The 19949-nt window shown below is 39.0% G+C and overlaps 1 protein-coding gene across 1 annotated transcript in view; it reads right to left on the reverse strand.

Moving 5' to 3' along the window:
* ITGA8 (integrin subunit alpha 8) overlaps positions 1-19949 on the reverse strand; it is a 188410-nt gene that overhangs the window by 37592 nt on the left and 130869 nt on the right. Inside the window, exons 22-24 of the mRNA XM_042944993.1 lie at positions 16722-16801; positions 11113-11193; positions 572-677 (exon numbers count right to left, since the gene is read on the reverse strand). Coding sequence (XP_042800927.1) covers positions 572-677; positions 11113-11193; positions 16722-16801 — 267 coding nt within the window. The remainder of the gene's footprint in view (positions 1-571; positions 678-11112; positions 11194-16721; positions 16802-19949) is intronic.

Consider the following 19949-nt stretch of genomic DNA (forward strand, 5'->3'; position numbering starts at 1 on the left):
ACTTTCAGTTTAAGAGGTGGGTAGGTTTTAAATGTTCCTACATTTGAAAATGTAGGAAGAGGCAAATACAGTTTAGGAAGCTCATCATTTTGATGCTTAGGCTGTCCAAACGTTAAAAGAAGAGGAATTAAGGAACATTTAAAAGAGAACAGTAGGGGTGCCTGGGTGGCCCTGTCGGTTAAGCATCTGGCTTTGGCTCAGGTCATGATCTGGTGGTGCTTGGGTTCAAGCCCCACATCAGGCTCAGCGCCTGGAGTCTACCTCAGATTGTGTCTCCCTTTCTCTCTGCCCTCCCCTGCTCATTCTCTCTCTCTCTCTCTCTCTCTCAAAAATAAAAACATTAAAAAAAATCTATAATAAAAAGAGAACAGTAACAAGATAAAATAGTCTCACTACATAACGGCTCTTACCACTAAAAAGCAAGCGACTCATACAGTCCCCCGCTCCAATATGATAGCAGCATATAAAGCTCAGATCTTGGATCGGTGTCTTTCAAAATGTTACTAAGAGTTTATTGGTAAAGAGTGTAAGAGAACACTCCCAACACAGCTTTAAGATAGACGAAAGCTACCTCATAAATATGTTCCACCACTGGTCCAACTCCCTCCTCTTTGTGGAGCTCCTCTTCTGGTTCCCAGTTAGGAACGGGCAGAACGATCTGCGGAGGGTGCGACACTCTGAAACATGGAGCGTTTTGTTAATTGCTGCTGATGACACAGGTGAAGAAGGCTTCACTAGTGGATGGTATACGAACAGCAACTGGACAAAGTGGCCCTCAATTTATTTGAACTATTGAACTATAGACTTATAGTCTATATAGACTTATAGACTGTTTGAACTATAGACTTAATTGTCTATAAGGAAAAAAAGTATGGAAAGTGATGTCTAGCAAAACAGCTAAAGGAACCGTAAAGGATCTAAAACATCTTCCGAAGGCTCTTAATTCCTAGTCTCTAGCTCACAGGTGGACTATTTTATAGTATCTCATCTCTTGGGCACTAGGGGGCAGAGTGGAGAGCATTCCTGAGTTGAGATGGAAAATTAAACATACACACATATAAATGTATAAAGCTACCTATAGGTCCTGTGCAAGTGTATGAGTGTGTGTGTGTGTGTGTGTGTATGTGTGTGTGTGTGTATACAGGATATAAATCCCTGCTTCAAGCCATACCAAGAACTGGGACTTTTTTTTTGTGGATAAAAATCTAGAATACCGTGTGGTGTGTTAAATAATGAGTTGTGAAGAAATGTAGTTTTTAACTAAATACTTCAGAGGAGAAAAGCAGCCACTTGTATAATCCTCCTTCTGAGATTTCTTGGGCTTTCCCCAAGGCTAGGCCCAGAGCCAAAATAAAGCCTGATGGAGTTCTAGAGTTGTCTTCTAGATAAGTTAAGGGTAAGAGACAGAGAATCACATGATTTAATCATGTAAGTAGGATATTAACTTGATACATGGATATTTCTTGCCTGCCATTTACACTTAGAAAGAGAGCACCGGGTGAATACAGTACAGTACCTGGGCATTATTCTACAGTAAAAGCTGGTTACAAACCAAATTGTTATTTTTATATAAGCTTAAAAAGGTGAATTCCCAAAAGAACAATTTTTTTTTTTTTTAGCAATTTTTGGGTAAAGTATGTTTAAAAGAATTCCTAGACCTTTAGTTAAAAGCAACTCGAACAGAAAATCCCTCTTTTGGCAATCAGATGTCTTAAATGCCCTTTCAAAGGCATTAGTACTTAACACAGCCTCTAGCAACTTCAAACAGCTATCTTTATTTTCCCCTCTGAGTAATCTCTTTCTAAAGCAGAAAGCAAAATTTACTGGGCTAAATACTGACCCAAGGGCAAGTAACTTAATTTCTGTGTGTCCCTATTTCCTCATCTGGAAAATTATGATAAACTCTTCGGGTTGTATACCACAAATGATTGGAAAACAACTCAAATGCTCTTGGTCAAAGTTAATTTGGCTGCATTGTCTTCTGGGGGTGAGTGGAAGAAGTAAGTATATTTTTTCAACTGACAACCCACAGAAATTCTACTAAATTATACAATGCTTTGCTTTCATCCTTAATGGGCAACTATTTAACAAAAAGTGCAGGGCACAGCCTTGAGGGGCTGGTACCTCAATGTTGCCTACCCTTGTATTGCTTTGTTGGTATGTGATACTCCCCCTTCTGACTTGATTTGATTAATTCATGTTCAGACCAAACTCTGGGAACTTGGCGACGAGAAGAGTACAGAACACAGAAGGTTACTTTCACTTGAGTGAAGCCCAGAGAGTTTGGGCTTGCTTTCCCATGGAGTTTTCACAACCTAACCATCCAAAACTTTTCTTTGCTCTTAGCAAAGGCCACAGAGAGCTGACTCCATGCTCCACATCCATTGTGAGGCTCTAGGGAAACCTTTTTTTTGTTTTGTTTTGTTTTTGTTTTTGGCATAGAGAGCAAGTATAGGACACGTATAGAACAAGTATGAAAATTTTTTTCTGAAAAATTGTGTTCTTATGGTCATCAATCCTGTAAGACTGGTCATAAATGCTCCAGTATCACAGAATCATAAATACTTAGAACTTGACAGGTGCTATGGAGGCGATGTGTTCAAAACCCCTCATTTTATACATGAAAGGAAAACGTGTTCAGAAAAGTAGAGGTTAGTGGCAGGTGAAGACCAGAGCTCAGGTTTACTCAGAACCATCCATTTTACTTCCAATATATGGTTGACCCTTGAAAAACACAGATTTGGACCGTGAGGGTCCATTTATATGCAGATTTTTTCCATATATAAGATACAGTACTGTAAATGTTTTTTTTTCTCTTCCTTATGATTTTCTTGGTGACTTTTTTCCCCTCTAGTCTACTTTATTATTACAGTATATAACGCATATACAAAATATGTGTTAATCAACTGCTTAAGTTATCAGTAAGGCTTACTGTCAACAGTAGTTCAGTTTTGGAGGAGTCAAAAGTTACATGTGCAGGGGGTTGGTGCTTCTAACTCTTGTGTTGTTAAGAGGTCAACTGTGTTAATGCACCAACAGGGGCCACTAAGCAGCAGTGATTTTAGCAAGGACAACTTAAACTTCCTGCCCCATTTCTGTAACAAAATCAAACAGAAATCTGCAAGGAAACAAATAATCTATTATAGGGCATGGCAAAATCATTCAAAAGGTATGGCTCACAAAATTCAGTTATCTACCCTCTAAGACTTTTTCTTTTCTTTAAAAAAATTTTTTTTTAATGTTTATTTATTTTTGAGAGACAGAGAGAGACAAAGACAGAGCATGAGCAGGGAAGGGGCAGAGACAGACAGAGACATGGAATCCAAAGCAGGCTCCACGCTCTGAGCAGTCAGCACAGAGCCCGATGTGGGGCTTGAACCTATGAGCCATTATATCATGAGCTGAGCTGAAGTCAGACACTTAACTGACTAAGCCACCCAGGTGCCCCTGAGACTTTTTCAAATCTGGGGAAGCCATGGCAAAAACAATGACTCTCTAAAGATTCCAAATAAATAAGTGAAAGGTTATTCCTGGTTTCCAAAATTATTATTTTTTTTTAAGAAGGAAAAAAGAGTGTAATCAACTATTAGCCTAGGATAAACAGCCCAAACAGCCCTTACTGAATAGTGCTCACATTCTAAGATGGAGGACAGACCACTGCTCCATGGAGATGCACCAGTAATATGAAGAGTGGGGCACCAATGGTAATACTAGACATTAGGAAGGGATTAGGGAAGCAAGGAATTAGGTTTTTGATAAGTTAAAGTCTATATGCTATTGGATGTTCAAATCTGATGCTGCGGTAGTATGGTAGGGACCCTATTTTCGTAATCCTATTTTCTTTAAAATTTTTTTTTTTTCAACGTTTTTTATTTATTTTTGGGACAGAGAGAGACAGAGCATGAACGGGGGAGGGGCAGAGAGAGAGGGAGACACAGAATCGGAAACAGGCTCCAGGCTCCGAGCCATCAGCCCAGAGCCTGATGCGGGGCTCGAACTCACGGACCGCGAGATCGTGACCTGGCTGAAGTCGGACGCTCAACCGACTGCGCCACCCAGGCGCCCCCGTAATCCTATTTTCAAACACTATTAGTCCTAAATAGCAGACTACTATTTATTGTGGGGAACAACAGTGGCTCTCACCGCGATGGCCAGTGTCCATACAGACCATGGTTGTTCATGATGGCAGTGTCCCTTAATCAAACCCACTCAATCCTGATTATATTACAAAGGACATGATTTTATTACTCATTGTGAGCTCAGTACATGTGGTGCTGCCTCTTGTGGCCAGATTTACTTCTTACAGACTTCAATGCTAAATTAATCCTTTGTCCCAACAAATGACATGTAAATCTGCTGAAAGACAGTGTTGACACCATCTGGCTTTAAAATCAGTAGAACATGGGGCGCCTGGGTGGCTCAGTTGGTTGAGCGTCCGGCTTCGGCTCAGGTCATGATCTCACGGTTTGTGGGTTCAAGCCCTGCGTCAGGTTCTGTGCTGACAGCTCAGAGACTGGAGCCTGTTTGGGATTCTGTGTCTCCCTCTCTCTCTGCTCCTCCCCTGCTATGCTCTGTCTCTCTCTCTCTCTCAAAAATAAATAAACATTAAAACAAATTATAAAAAAATAAAAATCACTAGAACAATTCTCAGTATTTTTCCCCATTAAAAGAAATCAATCCATTTGAGTTTATTTTTAAAATTATAAAAATGAAATAAGAACTGCTAGAGATAGTGGATGATAAAATATATTGGAATAAACCAACTGGCAAAAAAAAAAAAAAAAGATTTTTCTGGAGACTGAGTGTGGAAGATTTTCAACACAGCAGCTGTCTGTTCCTTGAAGAATTAAACATTGGAGCTAATATTTTTGCTGAGTATTTGGAATAAAGAGTTTTATTTTGCAAAATGGTTAAAAAGAACTTTAACACTATGTTAGAGAATAAACTGTGGTCAAATGCTGGACATTTATCTAGCGATTAAAAAACCTGCACCCAGATGAGAAATCCAATTCTAATGACCTGCTTTGAACATTGGTAAAATGAATAGAAAATGTCCTTCTTTTTAAACTTAGAAACATTGGTGTCATCATAAATGATGGCAGAAATGCACTTGTAAATATTTGTCTTACAAATTGGATATATAAGAGTAAATACAGTTATTTTACACACTGTGCCGCCTTGGACTGAGTTATGTCTTATGGAATAAAAATAGATCCCAATTTAAAATTTGTTTTGGAATTTAAAAAGTTTCAATTTATTTTTGGTTAGCAAAACAAAGAAAAACTAAGCTTAATGAAGTAGACAACATTTCATGTATTCTAAGGTATAAATGTTAAAAATATGTCAAAATAAGATAGTACAAAAATGCTTATTTCTTCTCTGATTTTCTTTAGTGTTTTTCTCAGACAGGGGAGTTAAATAAGAAATGCACAAAAATGAAACATCTGGATTAGCTCCAATTATCTATAAATCAGACTCATTTCCTGTGAGTCAACTCATGAATTGAGGAAGAAATCACAAAGGAAATTACAAACGCTGTGACTGAAAACCCAACATATTCACATTTTGGTATGTGCTCCAGCAATTCTTAGAGGAAAATTTACAGCACTAAATGCTTATGTAAGAAAAGAAGAGAGGTCTCCAGTCAATGATTTAATTTCTACATAGAGGAACCAGAAAAAAAGAGAAAATCGAACCCAAAGTGAGCAGAAGGAAGGAAATAATAATAACAAAAGCAAGGGCCAATGGAATAGAAAACAAACAAACAAACAAACAAATTAAAAGAGAGGGTAAAAAAAAAGAAAGAAAAAATATGAAACCAAAATGAAACCAAAAATCTGGCTCTTTGGAAAGGTCTTTAAACTCTCGTTAGAGTGACTGGCGGCGGGGGGGGGGGGGGGGGGGGGATGTGGGGGAGTAAAAGATACAAATTGCCAATATGGGGAATGATGAGGTCCTACATACATTAAAGGGCAAATGAGAGATTATCATGAGCCATGCATGTAACAACTTAGCTGAAACAGACAACTTCCTTGAAAGACAAACCGAATGTTTCCCCTTAAGATCAAGGTAGGATCTAAAAACAAGGCAGAGATGCCTTTTTGCACCATGTCTATTTGATCCTGCCTTGATACTCCTAGACTGTGCAGTATGAGAAGAAAAAGAAATAAAAGGCATAACTACGTAGTAAACAACTTAACCTTTTCCCCAAACTGGTGTGGCCTTTGGCCTCAGCTTCTGAGAGGTAAAATCTAAGCTCTAGAAATTTTATGCCTGAGAGGAAGAATTATCTTTGTTTTCTTGGGGGTCTTGGGTCCCACTGGATATTCTAACTATGATTTAGAGTGAGAGTTGCCCACATCAGAAAGACCAACAGTGTGATTCAGGGTGGGAGCTTGATCACATCATATCAGACAACCTGGAGACTGAGATCAATTAAGTGGTCAATGAATCGGTCATGCCTACATAGGCAATAAAAACTGTGATTGGGGATCACAGTTGGATCCTGGGTTGGGGATACTCCATATATACTGTTACATACCCATACGAGGAAAGTAACATGTCCTGACTCCATGGAGGATAACAACAGAAGCCTTGTGTCTGGTGGTACTGTCCCCAGGCTCCAACTTATACACGTCTTCCCTTGGCTAATTTTAATTTTTATCTTTTCCCTGTAATGAACTGAGCCCATGAGTATAATACCTTTCAGTGAGTTCTGTGAGTTCTTCTATGTGGATTATCAAATCTGAGGGGGGTTTGGGGAACCACTCAAATCTGCAATTGGTGTCAGACATAAGGGTAATCTCTTGGGGCACCTGTGTGGCTCAGTCGGTTGAGCGCCGACTTCGGCTCAGGTCGTGATCTCACAGTTCGTGGGTTCGAGCCCCGCGTCGGGCTCTGTGCTGACAGCTCAGAGCCTAGAGCCTGCTTCAGATTCTGTGTCTCCCTCTCTGCCCCTCCCCCACTTGCGGTTAGTCTCTCTCTCTCTCTCTCTTTCTCTCTCTCTCAAAAATAAACATTAAAAAAAAATTTTTTTAAAGAAGTAAGGGTAATCTCTTGTGGGTACTATTGCCTTGAACTTTGGAGTTGGCTAAACTTTTGCACATACAGATGAGATTAGTCAGGATAAAAAATAAAACTTTGTATTCACAGATGACATAGGAATGTTATAGAAAATTCTAGGAAATCAACAAACAATAAAGCTACTAGAATTTGTAAGTGACTTTACGAGATCTCAGGATACATTGCTTGCATTTCAAGACTTATTATACATGTAGATCAATGGAACAGAATGGGAGGTCTGGAAACAGCTTCACAGATAGACAAAGGTATCAAGCAATTCAATGGGGGAAGGATGGTCTGACAACCAATAGCATAGCAACAATTGGATATTCTTATACCAAAGTGAGCCTTGGACCTTACCTCAGATCAGATTAAAAAATAATTTAATCATAGACCAAAATGCAAAATTGTAAAACTTGTAGAAGAAAACAATAGAAAATCCTGCGACTCTGCAGAAAGCAAAGATTTTTTTTTTTTTTTTTACAAAGGACAAAAAGAGGGCAAACTATAAAATATTTAAAGTCGAATTTCATACAAACTAAAAATGTTTGCTTTTTGAACATCACTGTTAAGAAAATAACAAGCCAAACCATAAACTGAAAGAAATATTTCAGTAAGAAAATATTTGCAGGACACATATCCGATAGATGATTTTGCATGCAGAATATATAAGGAACTTTTACAGCTTGATAATGATAGACAATAATAAATGGGCAAAATTTTATTTATTTTTAAAAATTATTATTTTTTAAATTATAAGGTTGGTATTAATGTTTATTTATAAATTTATATTTATTTTGAGAGAGACAGAACGTGACTGGGGGAAGGGACAGAGAGCGGGGGAGAGAGAGAGAGAATCCCAAGCAGGCTCTGTGTTGCCAGAGAGCCTGTGAGATCATGACCTGAGCCAAAATCAAGAGCCAGATGCTCAACTGACTGAATCACCCAGGCACCCCGGGCAGAATTGTAAAAGGCACTTCAAAGAGAACCCTAATGGCAAATGAGTTGTGAACAGATGCTCAATATCACCAGTCATTAGAAAATGCTAATTAAAACTCCATGAGATTCTTCTCACATACTTATTACAATGGATAAAAACGAACGAAAAAAAACCAAACCTCAAGCACATTGCCTACAAGCCCACGGCACAGCTGGAACTCCCATCTGCCGGGGGGGGGGGGGGAACGTCAAATGAAAATGGCACAGCCACTTTGAAACACAGGTTGGCAGTTTCTTGTAAAGTTAACCATACCTTTGCCATACAACTCCACTCCATTTGTGAAAACAAATACCCCAACAAAGACCTGTATGTGAATGCCTCTAGCAGGCTTATTATTTATAGCCCCAAACTTGGAAACAACCCAAATGTTCACCAACCTGTGGACGGATGAACATTTCACGGGACTTCTGTATAGTGGAATACTTCTCAGCAATAAAAAGAAACAGACCACTGATACATGTAGGAACATGGGTGTTTTTTTCAAATGCATTATGCTAAGTGAAAGAAGCCAGATTCAAAAGGCTACATTCTGTAGGAGTAGATTTATATTATTTTTCTGGAAAGACAGTGACAGAAGATAGATCAAGGTTTCCAGAGCCTGGGAGTGAGGGCTGGGTCAACTACAAAGGTGCATGAGAAGCTATGTGGGGTGACAGAACTGTTTTACATTGAACGTCCTTGTGGTGTCTTAATGCTTCAAACTGAACATCTAAAAAAAAAAAAAGGGTGACTTTTACTTTATATAATTTATACCTCAATAAACCTGACTTAAAAAAAGATAAACCCCATAAACTGAAAAGATATTTGCAACCTCTGTAGCTGATAAAGGATTAGTGTTTCAACTCTAGAATAGGAAAGAGGGCTGCCTCGTGGCTCAGTTGGTTAAGCATCTGATTTCAGGTCAGGTCGTAATATCACAGCTTGTGAGTCTGAGCCCTGCATCAGCTCAGAGCCTGCTTCGGGCTCAGAGCCTGTCGGCACAGAGCCCGCTTCGGATCTTCTGTCCGCTTCTCGCTCTCTGCAACTCCACCACTCACGTTCTCTGTCTCTCAAAAATAAGTGAATATTAAAAATAAAAATTAAAAAAATAGAAAAGAGTTCCTATGAATATGAAAAAAAGTCTCTTAGTAGAAATGTGTCTTTAAAAATGAACAGAAATTACCCAGTTTGGGAAGAATGGAGTCAGCAAATGCATGAAAATGCTACTTGGTCTCATTTAGGAATCGGGGAACAGCAAATTGAACCTTCAGTTAGATAGTATTTCTTATCCATCAAAATGAAAAACTCCACCATTCTGTGAGTTTAGTTAACAAAGTGGAGAGTTCTTTGAATGATAACTTGGTATAATTATTTTGAAAAAGTTTGGTACTATTTAAAAAAAATTTTTTTAATGTTTATTTATTTTTGACAGAGAGAGAGAGACAGAGCATGGGGGGGGGGAGGGGCAGAGAGAGAGGGAGACACAGAATCGGAAGCAGGCTCCAGGCTCTGAGCTGTCAGCGCAGAGCCCGACGCGGGGCTCGAACTCACAGACTGCGAGATCATGACCTGAGCCGAAGTTGGACGCTCGACCGACTGAGCCACCCAGGCGCCCCAAGTTTGGTACTATTTAGTAAAGTTAGTGTACATTGTCTGATCCTGAAATTCTACCTCTAAGCAGGTACCCTTCCCACCTCCTTCTACATGTGTACCATGAGGTATGCACAAGAAAGTCTGTAACCAAGGAAAAAGAAAAGCCCCAGTGTTCATCAAGAGGGGAATGGATGAGCAAGTTTCATGTTGCTTTACAATGTTAAACCCTACTGCAATTAAAATGAATGAACTATAGGCACCTTCCCTAGAGTGGGTGAATGTCAAAAACACTCATTTGAATGAAAAAAAATCACAGAAGCATAAACAAACAAGCTTTTGCATAGCTAAGGTTCAAAGAACTCTCTCATAGGCCGCACGGCATGATCATTTATAAATATGCACCTGGAGGCAGGCTGCCTGTACTTCCATGGTACCTCCCCACTTCCTAGCTGGGTAGCCTTCAACTCCAAAATTCCCTCACCTGTACAGCAAGGATACTGGTCCACATTAAGAGGTGCCAATGGGTTGGGGTAGCACATGGAAGGATCAATCCATGTTAGGTATTATTCTGTTCTAATCCACTAAGTGGCACCTCACTGGTCCCAGGAGGACAGGCAGGGCTCCACCTCCCCACCTCCCTCACCCTCACAGAGGGCAGCCAGAGGCTGCAGCATCCTGGAGACAAGGGCTCTGAATGCAGTGGCCCTAGCTGCCAACATGGAGACGTGGGAACCACTCAGGACTATGAAAAGGATAAGGGAACTGGGATTGCTGGAGCCCCAAAGACAGTTCGGCCCAGAATACCAAGTCCTAGATTGTCCTGAAGGAATAAGAATTACAATGAAATCAATGAGGTCCACATTTGTGTAAGATAAGAACTCTATGCCCTCCATTTCTAATGTCTTTTCATCCCCCAGGCATGGATTTCCCAAGATGGTAGTTCTTCTAAGCCTTTTACTTGACCACTTTCCTCTCATCTCTCAACTGATTGCTTATTGGTACCTTTTTCAAGGAATAGGACAAAAGGAAAAAGATATAAGACGGAGATCCCATCAACCCTCACTCACATCTACGAGCTGGCCATTTGTTAAACTCAAGATGTGGTATGGTGAGGCTAGGTTTTCATTATATTTCCAAAATAATTTTTGGAGAAGTGAGACTCTCAGGGTCTCACCTGTCTGTCTATTTTATCTGGCGTCACTAGTTTTTATAGTCTGATTACTGAACTGTCAGTTTGGGGAGTAAAGTGATCTCTTGTGCTGATATCCTTCAAGTCAATTACCATACAGGGTTTACTCTAGTTTTTAATGGAAGGCTAATGAAGGGTAGAAAAGCATGAAATTTATAACCAGAGTGAATTGTGATTGCTAATGCATTAGGAAAATTCCATATAGTTTTTCCTAGTGTTTTTCATAACGCTCACATACAGGAAGCCATTATTATAGTATAACTACTACAATATCTTGATTATTACTTACCCTCTTATTTCTACTTGAGCTACAGCAGTGATGTTGATTTGCAGGCTCACAAAATTGCTGTCTGGGTTGTCCTTGTTGGAACTAAAACACAGCGACAATATGATTTCAATATATTTTCTCAGCCATGTTACAACATATGATCATAAAAAACATTCCATATATAAAAAGAATAACAAACATTACTACTTCAGTCATTCAGAAAACAATGGCGTATCCATTCTACGAAATCACAACCATCTGAAAGTGGAAATGCTAAGATTTTCTATGGGTAAAAATAATGTAACTTTCCATGAGGCGGCATCTTATCTGAAAACACAACAGACATCTAGGAAAGCTAATGCTTTTTTGTTTCAATGGCTAAACCAAAAAGGCAGTGAGCTGAATTCATTTTCCACCTTCTACCTTGGACACATTCCTTAGCTTCTCTGTGCATCATGTTTATTGCCCATCAAATGGGAAAGGACAAGCACAGTGAACTCCTGATTCTCCATGCTAATAAAGAAGAGAACTGGCAAGAATAATCCAAGGGCAGCACATAATGGAAAAAGCGTTTGCATTTGGCTCTGGAGTGCATCATACCATACATTGTTTTGGCAGCAAATTTATCTTACTTATGGTTTATTTCTGAAGTAATATTAAAATAACTGCACATTCACTGCATGCTCACTGGCTGACTAGGGTGGGGGGCAGGGACTGAATTAGAAGCATAGCCAATGACGATGGCAGGAAGAAGGAAGACCCCAGGAAGTCTGGCAGCTCAGACTGACGCAATCAGGAGAGGCCATCGATGCTGTCCAGGGCATCGAGAATCTCAAGATAGAAGGTGAATGTTTAATTATGTTTCTTAGAACAGTGGCAAAATTATTTTTAAGTCTGCTTTTTTTTTTTCTCTCAAGCAAATATAATCACGTATGAAATTTAGCTTTTGAAAAATACATGTGTTGGGGCACCTGGGTGGCTCAGTTGGTTACGCCCCCGGCTCAGGTCATGATCTCGCAGTTCTCAAGTTCGAGCCCCGTGTCAGGCCCTGTGCTGACAGCTCAGAGCCTGGAGCCTGCTTCAGATTCTGTGTCTCCTTCTGTCTCTGCTCCTTCCCCATTCGCACTCTGTCTCTCTCTCTCTCCAAAATAAACAATAAAAATATTTTAAAAATTAAAAAAAAAAATGCACGTGTTAAGCGGGCAGTAAAGAAAATGAAACATGGTCTCATGAGAGGCTTGACCAGTAGCTGAGCTTTGAATGCAGATGTCATTTGCCTTTATTACCCTCTTGTGCTTTCACTGAAGTCACCCTCATATCCCCAAGATTATGCAGCTTTCAGCAAACAGATGTGGCCACACCACCACTGACAGGTCATGTTTATATCCAGGTCTCATTAAGAAGAGAAAGCGTCCGCTTTTCATCATCGACTTTCACACAGATTCAATGGATAATGCTTTAACACTGCAGGAGTGGTAATGGGGTATGTTCTGACTAGCTTTTGAAGCTTCCCAAATGTGGGAGCTGGAAAGGAGATGTAAAAGTCAGCTTTCAAAGGAGGAGGAGGAGACAGAATCATCCCCACAATGCTTTTGAAAAGTCTTGTCTGATTGTATATACTGATAAGGCCACTTAAACCACAAACACACATAAAAGATATAAACAGGCCAATGTCAGGCTCATTTCCTGCAATAGGGCATCACTACTAAGCTAGTGATGAGCCTAGGGGGACTTGTTCACCAAAGTTTGAACCCCAGTTTCCAGGCCACTTTATTATTATCACATCTGGGGAAAATCAGTTAACTAAAAAGGTTTTTGGGTTTTTTTTTTTTAAGGCAGAATTCTTAATTACCAGCAAGAAGTCATTAAGTCTACTTGTTGTACATTGCATGGCTCTGAATGCATTATGGGAAACTCTTCAGTTTGGAAATTTAGGTCTCATTGTTGCACACGTTACCCAGACTTGGTTCTATTTTCTAGTTCACACTGCTTTGCAGCAGTGAATGTAAAAATGATGAAAAAAAAGTCGTTTCATTTAAGCGATCCTGTAACTTCATTGTGTTTTGTTTCCATGTGGTTTAAATAACACAATTGTCTTTACTCACAAAAAAAGCCAGCAGATGTCAAGCCCTGAAATCATCTTTGGACAGGAGTCTAACATGAAGCTTACGGAGGCTATTTTACCATGTAATGAAAGCAATGGCAGAGGTGGAGACGAAACCTGTTGGCTAATCAAAATCATCTGTCACACAGCCTTGTCATGACACTAGGTACTGCCATCAGCCAGTGGTGTCAACAAAATCTCCCAGTAAGAAAGGCACCAGGCTTGATATACAACTTAGATGCTTCCTTGACCTCTTTTCCTGGAAGGAAACCTCCTTCACTAACACCACTGCTACATTCAAACAAGCAATCCATCACCGTCCGGGATGCTGAGCTATTTATACTGTCGGTGCTAATTCTGCATGGGAATGATGGATTTCCTCTCCACAACTACGCCCCATGTCATGCACCAAGGATAAACACGTTTTTCATTTATCACTCTGATGCTATTTTCCTTTTCTTTACTGTTCCCTCTTTTCTAACATTCCCTCTGTACTTTCTGTGGTCTTTGGAATGCTAGCAAATACAATACGATGTTCATTTCACCGCTGCTGAGGAAGCAGTTTCACTGATATCACAAAAGACCTGTTTGTATGTGGGAACTGCTATCTGAGACCCGCTCTACACAGGGAGGAGAATGTTTACATGTCACACAGAGCTGCGGCATGAAGAGACCATTTAATGAAAACATTTGGTAACATGAAATATTTTAAGTTGATTAATACATAAAGCCCGTTTCTCTTTGGGTTCTGTTTGTGGAAAGGGGCATTAAAAGTGGGTAATGGCGATCAATATGGTCAAAAGCTTAAGAACTTAGACTTCAGAATATTTGGTTTAATTTACTTTAGGTTTTAACACATTTAAATTGAACGCACACCATCCATAAATATTGATTTATGCCTTTGGAGTCTGCCAACGAGGCATGTAGATAAATGGTCACTCGTGAATACTTCACTATTTGAGTGTTAAGTATTCTCAAACGTTTTTATCTTGGAAATGTCTGTTTTTGGAATTTGATGCTTTGTGTATGTTCCTGTAGCCTCTCTGGTTCTTCCTTCATTTCCACATTTTTATGTTTTTTTCAGAATAATGTTAAAATAGTCATGAGTTTCTATAGCACATAAGGATGGAATATCATCATGGTCCACTCTTTTAGATGAAGCGAGATGTTAGAAGTGTGACCGTTTCTATCTTCCATCAAATTTAGCACTTTGTTGCTAAATTCACTGGTTGGAGGATGATCTCCAGGATGGGTCTGGGGAAGGCATTTGGAATATTAGTTGTTGTCCTTTGTCCCCAGAGTGAACTACTCGTTTCATTTATTCTGTTATCTGTAGCTGCAATCAAAAGTAAGAAGGATGTGTCAGGGAATTTGCTTTGCATCTTTGTAACAGATTTTATTTCTAAATAAATGATTTCTATTTTGTGAGGATGTATCTTCATACTGTTTGTGGGACTGACATCACAGACAGTGATGGTAAGAAATAGAAACTTGAGGCTGCTGTCTGGAGTGATGGTTCTCAGTATAGGGTGCCTTTACTTTTTTTTTCTGAAAAAGTTAAAAATATAAGCAAAAGATTCCCCAAATAAAAATATTTAGGACTACCTAAACCTTTTGGAAAATATACATTTATGTAGACATAAAGAAGTGATTTAATATGCTTTTGGTAAAATGGTATTACAGAAATCATTGTGTCAGCGTCTCATCACTAATATGGGTAAAATTTTTTTAAAATCTCTTAAGAATCAGCAGAAAGTATTAAGTTAAATCTTTAAAAAGACTTAATTAAGGTCAGAAAAGGACGTAAGGTAGGTGATAAAAACCTTCCTTCTTAGAAATCTATCACAAGATTTAGGGATGTGGTTTGTGATACAGGTTGCAGATTTTTTTTTTTTTTAATGTTTATTTATTTTTGAGAGACAGAGACAGACAGATCGTGAGCAGGCAATGGGCAGAGAGAGAGGGAGACACAGAATCTGAAGCAGGCTCCAGGCTCTATGCTGTTAGCACAGAGCCCGACACGGGGCTCCAACTCACGAACCATGAGATCATGACTTGAGCCGAAGTTGGACACTTAACCGACTGAGCCACCCAGGCGTCCCGCAGGTTGCAGATTTTAAAAATCTGCTATGTTCTTATACAGTTTATATATTTTATTTTATTACTATTTTTAATTTTTTTTTTAACGTTTTATTTATTTTTGAGAGACAAAGCATGAGCGGGGATGGGGCAGAGAGAGAGAGGGGGACACAGAATGCAAAACAGGCTCCAGGCTCTAAGCCCAACATGGGGTTGGAACCCACAAACGATGAGACCATGACCTAAGCCAAAGTCGGACGCTTAACCGACTGAGCCACCCAGGTGCCCCAAGTTTATATATTAAAAAAAAAAAAAAAAAAAAAAAAATAGAAACCTTTAATCCAAGTAGCTATTAAAAAGTAATGCATTGCACAAAATCATCGCTCTCTAATCACTTCTTACAGGATAGAAGATAAGTGTAGAGATTTATCCATATTGCACACTAGTATTTGAGGACCAAATTGTAGATACTGACTTCAGAGTTGTGTTATAGAACAAGGGTTCACCCAGCTGAGTATGTGCTGTCGACATCAATGCTGTTTAAAACTTTTTTTTTTTAAATGTTGTTCAAACTTTTAAAATCGCAGACCACAGAAAATTATTGTATTTCACAGGGTGTCTTACTATGCACATTTACATTTCTCTAATTGGATCGTTTCATGAAGAAGACTGTATTGTATTCCATTCACTTTCCTTTTCTTTTAATAGTGGCCTGGAGTCATTACATTTATCCCATCACTGGCTAATGGGTTTAAGTCCACACTTGGGCTTTTATGCACACTGCTACCTCCAAGTCTTTCCACTCATTAAATATTGTTTTTGGCCATGAAGGAACAAACAGGATAGACAGTGAAAAGATAAGTCACACTTGAGTCTCTGAAAAGTGTCAGTCTTAGAAAAAAGGGGCAGCTACCTATATGCTTTGTCTTACAGTTACCAAAAAAGGCTCTGTCCTCTGAATTTCACCTGCTTCCTGCCATGGGGCTCACAGTGAAACCGTCAGAGACCCATTCATTCCTGACAAGTTGGATTTCAAGTTTGCAAACGCATAATCTATGCTTTCTTGCAGAGATTTTATTCTCAGGGATTTAATGACCCCCAGCTCAGAGCATGGCAGAGATATTGTTGGGGTGTTGGTGAGGGTGGGAGAAAGGATGTAAATCAGAATCAGGAAAAATGGAGGTAAACCAGGGTGCGAGGGTACCCAGGACAAAATTTTACTAAAATAACTTGGCTTACAGAATGGATCTCTTTTCAAAAGCAAACAAACAAAAACCAAAAACAAACAAAAACTTACAAAACTGAAAAAAACAGACACAAAAAATGATCTGTGAAAAGTCTGGGTTCTAAGTTCAGGTTAAGGAGTTTGATTCGTGGCCATTCATCTCACTATGGATCTCTCTAATAGTGGATGCTGACCATGATTTTAGGCATTTAAAGATCTAACCTTCTGATTTGGAGATCGAAGTTAATGCTCATGTTTGTTTTCTCAAGTCGTGGAACTGCAAATCGGAGGCCCAGAGAGTACTAAAAGAAAAAAATCACAAGACACTAAGGTTATTACAGGGAGGGACCATATACACAGCCTAAAAATCTTTTTAAATCATCCCTGCACTTCTCTCTCTCTCTGCCCCTGGTGGGATTCTCTCTCTGCCCCTCGCTCACTTGTGCCCTCTCTCTCTCAAAAAAATAAAAAAATAAAAATCATCCCTGCAAATCCCTATCTCATATTGCTGCCCTTTTCCCTGCTTCCACCCCGGGGGTTGCCTAGAGGAAGCCACGGAACTAAGACTGCAGAGGCCAGACATTCAAGTCCCTCTACATTGTGGTTCATTCTCTTCATTTAGTCCTGTACGAATTCTCCTGCCACCTTCCTATGTGCTAAATTAAAAACAACCTAAATATACAAGAGGCAATTGATTTGGAAAACTGTAATGCTTGTATTTGATGCACATTTACGGCGTCATTGAAACTGACTGCGAATTGGGTCATTGGGTGGGACGCCTACGCAAATACGTGGAAAATGCTTCTAATGGAACGATGACCGATAAAGAAAAAGGTTACAAAGTTGTACATGCAGTGTGTTTCAGGTATTGTTTTAAAAGTTTGTCGGTGGAAAAATGACTGTACAGGAGTGAGGGTGTATTGTAAAAAAATATATACCAGAATACTATGCTATGGTAATAATATTAAGGTTATGAGCGTAGGGATTGTTTTTGTACCTTTCTTGATTTCCCAAAGTTTTAAACCTCTTATTTTTTTAAGCTGAGGACAGGTTTTTAAAACTTTGGGGAAAATTAGTCCAATGATAATATCAATAAGGAAGTAAAAATAAGAGCCAATAATTCTATCACTTACTCTCCTATGTACTGTGCTAAAGCCTTATATGCCTTGTCTCACGTAATCATGACAACCACCCCATGAGGTGGGTACTCTGATTGTTGACATTTTACACTCTGAGCAGTCATCTGAGGATCAGGGAGATCAAGTGCCTTCCTCCAGGTGCACAGCAAAGGACCTGTAGAGTTGGAATTGAAATTCTTGCAAGCTGACTCTGGAAGCTGCACTCAAGGCCACTACGCCCCGAGAATCAGATCATTGATTAAAAACTCGTGTTAATATGAACCAGTAGTAATATGAACTAATAATAAATCATCATTCTAATCATAAATCGTCATCATTTCCCTAGCCCTTACTGAATGCGTTACAAGCAGGCACTGTCCCAGTGGCTTTATATATATCATGTCAGTGCACTGCTCCAAACTTTCCTGAATGTGGTGATTCTCCCATTTCAATGTGACTCGTCCAAGGTATCACAACTGATGAGCAGCAAAGCTGGGATTTAAACCCATGTGTATCTATCAAGCCTATGCATCCTTATGCCCCAGCCATGATGAATTCTTTTATGATATCAAATGTGCAATTTTTGGTCAGACCCCTGGGACTTTGCACATACACTTCCCCCTTCTTTGAAAACCTTAAAACTTTTCTGCTTTCTTCTACTTGAAGACGTTCTACTCATGCTTCAAAGCTCAGGACAAGAGATCCTCCTGCAACATACTATCCGATCCCACAGGCCCGGTCAGGCAGAAATTTTCTCTTTATTCCCCCATCTCCTTCTTTGCAACCTCCGATAGTGTTAATGTTGAGTTTCTTATTGAATGGGCGTTGTATATTTTCATCTTGATATTGTCAGACTCTAGCTTGGTACCAGGTATACAGAAGGGATGCACTAAAACAGTTCCAGTGGTGGGGATCTTACTCTATTGGGATGAAGCCTGGCTAATGTCGGTTCCTACAGAACAATTCAGCCTGGTACAAAGATACAATAAAGATGTGACAATTTCATATTGTAAGAGACACATGTGTTCTCAGCTAGAACCAAACACCAAATATCTGGGCGCTGATTCTGAAGGACTTTTGCTGAACCACCATTTACTCGTCTTCCTGCTTGAGAGATTTTCCAAGTTTTTATAAATCCTATTGGCACCTGTTTTATATGACTATAGCTATTATATGAAAATGACATTACTACTTACAAATCAGGAGTAATACTTCTGAATACTACCTTGAATGTTTTGTTAAATTAAAATAAAATCACTCGAAAACTGTTTTTTTTTTTAAATATTGAGTGGGACTTAACTAAATGTTTCTGGTGATTTATGATGCTTTTTAATATTTAGGGCTGCTTTTATATTTGGAATTTTACTACGATCCACTGAGAGTATTTTTTTTAGTACAAAATGAAGAAGTAAATAAATCAAAGTGTTTTAAAAGAAAACAGAATGCAATAAAATTTGATGTGTTTAAGGGCATTAAAGGGTGAGATAAGAAAGCTATTAGGTTTCTTCCACTAGAGACCTCACAGATAAATGAATACAAACAATTTACCTCCTTGACTTCCAAAAATTATTTGCTGGTAAAACGGGCAGACATCATTTCACATAAATACATCCATGGTTAAGACCACACTGCATTTTTACCCTCTTTGAATGACACCAGTGGCCAGTTTTGCTCCAAGATTATTATTTGTTATTAATGATCTTGGATGATCTCTGGTTTAGATTGAACACTTGTAATACTGAAAAAGGAATGAGTGCCTGGTCATTTTTATAAAATTTTATGCAAATGCCATGGTTACCATGTCAATCTGTTCCTCTTTAGTGTTAGGTAGACCTCTTCTTCATGCCAAATTAGGTGATTGGATTTTTCTTGATAACCAGCAAAAGGATTTATTAGTTTCTGGACAAAAGGATTCTAATGGAAAATGTCCCAATTTCTCAGCTGAGAAATCCCATTCTGTCTTTCATGGCTTCGTTTAAAAATCTCATCTTGTCTGTTATTCATTAGTTTTTATCCAAATACTTTTCCCAATTTTGCAGACCAGACACAACATGGACTTTGTGTGAGGTCCTGGTTCGAATCTTGGTTTCGTAGTTCATTATCTGTGTGATTTGGGGAAATTTATTTGATATCTCTCAGTCTCAATCTCGTCATCTATAACACAGGAGAAATACTCAACTAATGGGATTGTTGGTTGTGAAAATTTAACGAGATAACATAAAAAAAGTACTTAGTGATGCATTTATAACACAGAGAGCAATCAGTACATGTTAGCTAATAAAAAACTGTTATAAAATTTTATCTTTCATTTAAATAGTTACTTCTTTTGGCC

The sequence above is a fragment of the Panthera leo genome, chromosome B4 (genome assembly GCF_018350215.1).
Source record: "Panthera leo isolate Ple1 chromosome B4, P.leo_Ple1_pat1.1, whole genome shotgun sequence".
Classification (NCBI taxonomy): Eukaryota; Metazoa; Chordata; class Mammalia; order Carnivora; family Felidae; genus Panthera; species Panthera leo.